A 5,069-nucleotide genomic window follows, 5' to 3' on the forward strand; every position below is an offset into this window, starting at 1 on the left:
GATATGTGTGTGCATATAAAAACAAAAGCTATATATTTCCATCACGAATTTCCACACTTGGATCCCCTCCAGACACTATTCTGAATATGACATTCTGCTGCAGGGTACTGAAAATGGTGCTTTCCTCAAAATAAAACCTTTAAAGATCCCTTAGTAGCTATTCAGGGACTGGAATTCAATTTCAATCCTCCACCCTTTGGCCAGCTGTAGATTCAAAATGCTTACATAAAACATCAAGGGAGTATGTACTTCATGGCAAATCTGATTTTTCTTCTGCAATAGAACTGTGTGTTATAGTTACTACAGACTATATTTTTACTTAGAAAATACACAAAGCAATAATGCACCTCAACAAGAGAGAACAAATTGTTTTATTTTATCGGTAGCTTTGATATAAGCTTCAGATAGACCCACTTACTACATGGAGTTTGTGAAATCTACATCTTCCAATCATAATACTCTCTATTTTAGGCCATTATATCTAAAAAGCATGACTTCTCAAATCCTTTTATTACAAGTAGTTCTCGCACATAAATGTTATATCACAATAGCAAAAAAATGTAAACTTCTTTTGCAAACTACATAAATACTATAATAACTGCCTTGAAGTTATTCTTATTTTAAAATCAGAATATATTCTAAATGCTTTACATAAAAAACTTTGGTCAGTAGCCTATGTGTATGACACTTTTTTTTTTAATGACTTGCCTTTTATGTTGCTTACTTAGTTCTTTGAAGGAGAAAATTTTAAAATTGAACTCAGATCAAAATTCAGTCCAGAAGTAAGACAAGTACCAGAAATATGTCTCTAACTGTGGGCAAAATATGAAACGTGAAAATTATTCCACATACTAAATCTGACAAGCCACCGGTGGTATGGAGGTAACTGAAAATAAGGACTCAAGTCAAGCTCATATTTGATCCTATGTGAAAGGAATTCAGCCAACTTATCAACATACCTTTTACTCTGCTGTATGTCTGTATGTCTGTTTGCAAATGAATCACCTCTTTCTCTTTTCTTTTAGAGCACAACAGGTCATTTCTACAGCTATAGTCCTAGACTGAACAGTCTAGATGGCCAGTGAATTTATTTCGCCATCACTGTCCTTGAGGTCTTTAAATACAAACTAGAAATGTATAAACATACAGGTGTGTATACACATCCCATGCACACTTAGACGACCACATCAAGGCCTTTCTTTCTGCTTCAAGGGAAGTTTCTAACATTTACCTTTTTTTGTTATTAACTCAATCTTCTTCCTCAGAATGTTCTTTTAGTTTTAAAAATCAAGTCAAACCTAGAGCCCTTACTGATTTGTTATTCTGAGATTCCTATTGAACACCTAGCTACTGGCCACGGTTTCTTTGAGGAAAGAAATATCATAGCTGAAGCCATTTTCAAAATTTTAAATGCACGCAGAAAGAACTACACAGGCTTCCCAAGCAGCTATATCAAGTGGCTCAAGTAACATTATTATTTATCTTGGCCTACGCCCTTTATCAACAACATCCTTTTAAAACACAAAGAATGGCTACAAGATGCCAACAGGGCCCAGAATGGTGCTCCGAGTGGTTCCAAGGATGTCACTGAGGGTCCCACTGTGCTGTCTTCCCTCTTTTGTGCATTTTCTGCAAATGCATTGTGTCCCCTCTTTACTGCCCATGCTTTGAAACTATGTAAAATAATTTTTTTAAAAATCCACCAGTGATTAATTTAGACCTGAAATAACACTGTAGGTGGGCATTGTTAGAGACAGGTAGCCATTCTTAACAGCTCCTTTCCCAGAGGAGGCCCTGGTGGGCAGGGGGACACCCACAGCTTAGGAACTGCTCTTGTTGCAGACCGTGCCTTGGCTGATACCGTCTTCCTTATACTGGCTGCCCGTGTCACTCCTGCTGAGGATGGTGGAGGGCATGCGGGAGGGACGTCTGTCTGGGTCCTTCTGAGAGAAACAGCAGATCATCTTCTTCATGGTGCTGTACATGTCCTCGTCCTTGTAGGAGTAGATGATGGGGTTCATGATGGAGTTCAGCAGCGCCAGCAGCAGGAACCACCTTTTCACGCGCTGCACCCCACACTGTGTGCAGTTCAGGCCGTCGAGCAGCAGAACTACCAGGCCCGGGGTCCAGCACACAACGAAGGCCCCTGCGGGGAGACAAAAGGAAGCGGGCTGCTTACTGAGGTTTCTTCTGGCCCAGCGTTCAGTCAGTGGCTTCAAAGGACCTTAAGGGTTTGTTTTGACAACTGCAAAGCAAACTTCCACCCTTCCTCTGAGCACTTGAGACCTGGGCTCGTTAGAGACCAACAGCTGGGCACCCCCTTGACTGTTCACGGTGTTCTATTTCAACTCCTTATCTGCTTACCCGGGGCTCGTCATGAGGGGCTCACATTTACCTCCCAGTTACTAAGCACTCCACACACCTTATCTCCGTCAGCTCTCTGAAGCACACTAGGAGGCTGCTGTAGTCATCATCCATGCTTAGCAGATGAGAAAACCAAGACCAAACGCCAGGAGGATATGTGGGAAGGCCTCACACCTTTAGCCCGAGGCTCCACTGTTCTCTACCTCAGATGTTCTAAATGCTTTCCTGACAAGAAGACACACTGCATCTATGGCTTTCTCCTAGTCTCTTAACTAAGTCACCTGCTCACAAATTTTATTCTTTATAAATCCATGTTGATGCTGAGTAAGCACTAGTATTCTTTTTGACATATTCATAGGCCATCTGCTTAATTCTCTGCTTTGGATTAAGTTTTTTGTTCTTGTCGGTTGTTGTCAGAAATAAATCTTCCTGTTTCATGATGAGATAGCGATGTGCTTGTAGCAGATTGATTTATTTAGCACGATTTTAGCACCAACTGCACATGAAGGGTAGTGTCTTCTGAGTCACTAGACATCTGATCATACTTAGCTTACCACTAAAGCTTTCCGACATGTTGTTCCTAAAATATGAGGCGTAAGTTCAACATTCCCCTACTTTGTCACCATCACCTTGGATAACAGTGAGAGCTCACGTTTATACCATGCTTACTGTGAGCCAGGCACTGGTGTAAATGCTTTCCTTTATTAAGGAATAGAACCACACTATGAGGTAGGCATTGTTACCATCCCCAGGAAAGGGAGGTGCAAGGAAAGTTAAGTAACTTTCTCACCATCAAACAGCTTGTAAGGGACATCTAATTTTGAATGTTGGCAGTCTTTCTCCATAGGCTGTGCTCTCGGCTACTATGGTATGTGACCTATTCTCCATACTGTGATATGGTTTCTTTCCCCCAAAGTCCTTATCATTTCTAAACGCCCTTGCTTATCCATTCAATAAACATTCCTTGTGAGCTTACTACACTAGACAGTAAATGAGGCAAAGACTATGCACTCCAGGAGCTAAAGTGCTAATGGGGAGACAGAATAAACAAGCAAGTCTGTAAATCACAGCACCAGCTAGTTATTCTTACTGGTTAGAATTAGTCCTGGACGGTATTCCTCTTGTCACTTCATCTTTGTTCTGAGAGATACACTAATAAGCAAGTCAAGAAGTATAAAAAAGCTGTGCGAAGCCATAAAATGCCATGAGCCTCGGGGTCAGACAGGTGTGCCCAGCTCCTCACTTTATGAGCTACAAAAATGAGGCAAATCACTGCACTTTTCTGAGCCGCCATTCCCTCATTCATTATTATTATTTTTTTAATTTATTCATTTGAGAGAGAGAGAAAGAATGCATGAGCATGAGTGGGGGGGGAGGGGCAGAGCGAGAGGGAGAAGCAGATTCCCTGTAGAGCAGGGAGCCTGACAAGGGGCTCTATTCCAGGACCCTGAGATCAGGACCCGAGCCGAAGTCAGAAGCTCAACTGACTGACTGAGCCACCCAAGCACCCTCCCATTCCCTCATTTATAAAGTAAAGATAATAATTCCGACTGTGTGGCTGGTTGTGAGGGGTCAGAAGTAATGGAAAGTTGTGCCCAACACTGAGTTATGTTAATGGGGAAGAGGGAAAAATATTGATTAACTTCATACTTTGTTAAATATGCATGTCAAAATTTAATAGAGTATATAACTTCCAGACCAATGGAAGGGGAAGGATGGAACCAAAGGGAAGGAAAGCAAGATCTCAATATAAAAAAAGGAGGGGGAGAAAAGTCAAACATAGAAAAGTGGGACAAAGAAAGAACAAAAGGAGATGCTGGAAATGAATCCAAATATACTGACAATCAAACTCAGTGTTAATTGTGGTATTATTTTTTAAAAACAGGTGAATCTAAACAATTTGATGCCTAACATTACCTCCATATGTGGTAAAAAACCATAAGGAAAAGCAAGATGATTGACATGAAATTTATGATACGGTTATTTCTCCATAAGAGAGGGTGGTCACTGGGGCAGGTCCACATAGGCGATGCTGAATATATTGGAAATGTTCTATTACATTGGATGGCAGGTACATAGGCATTTTTAAAGTTTTTTTTTATTCTTTTAAGTGTTATTCTTTACACTATACATATGTTGTTTATAATTTTGTCTGAATGATATTATTTCACACATACACATGTCAAAAAAGGATAAAAGTAAGTTGCCAATATGCTTTCCTAAAAACTGTTTTTAAAATCATTTTTTTTAAATCATAAAAGCTTCCCCCCCCCCACCCCGCCCAGAACAAAATTCTGGTTTAGATTAGTCAGGGGACCTAAACACTCTAAATAAAGTCTCCAAACTGATGTCTTGTTTTTCACAATGCAGTAATTCATGTATATTTTCCATTTGCATTGAATTACATACAATAATTCATTCAATCAACACCTGACAAGCTTTTCATTGAGCAATGATTATATATGCCAGGCACTGTTCTAAGAATTTTATGTGAATTATCCATTTAATCTTCATGGCAGCCCTAGGAGTCTTATGAACACTACCTAATAAAATACTAATGCTACTCTCTTTTTAAACCTGAGGAAGCTGAAGCACAGAGAAGCGAGGTAATAGGCTCAAAGCCACAGAGCTGATAAATGAAAGAGCCAGCATTTGAACCCAGGCAGCCTGGCACCAGAGGTTGTACTCCGTCCACATGCTAGGCT

General features: G+C 40.3%; 1 protein-coding gene across 3 annotated transcripts in view; it reads right to left on the bottom strand.

The window, feature by feature from the left end:
- Positions 1-342: 342 nt before the first annotated feature.
- Positions 343-5,069, bottom strand: part of LPAR3 (lysophosphatidic acid receptor 3) — a 74,835-nt gene continuing 70,108 nt past the window's right edge. For all 3 annotated transcript variants that reach the window (XM_081818686.1, XM_031031924.2, XM_031031925.2), the window contains one exon: positions 343-2,146. In XM_081818686.1, the coding sequence (XP_081674812.1) occupies positions 1,821-2,146 (326 nt within the window). In that variant the 3' untranslated portion in view covers positions 343-1,820. The remainder of the gene's footprint in view (positions 2,147-5,069) is intronic.

This window comes from Leptonychotes weddellii, chromosome 4 (assembly GCF_054177405.1).
Source record: "Leptonychotes weddellii isolate Sample4059 chromosome 4, ASM5417740v2, whole genome shotgun sequence".
NCBI classification, from domain to species: Eukaryota; Metazoa; Chordata; class Mammalia; order Carnivora; family Phocidae; genus Leptonychotes; species Leptonychotes weddellii.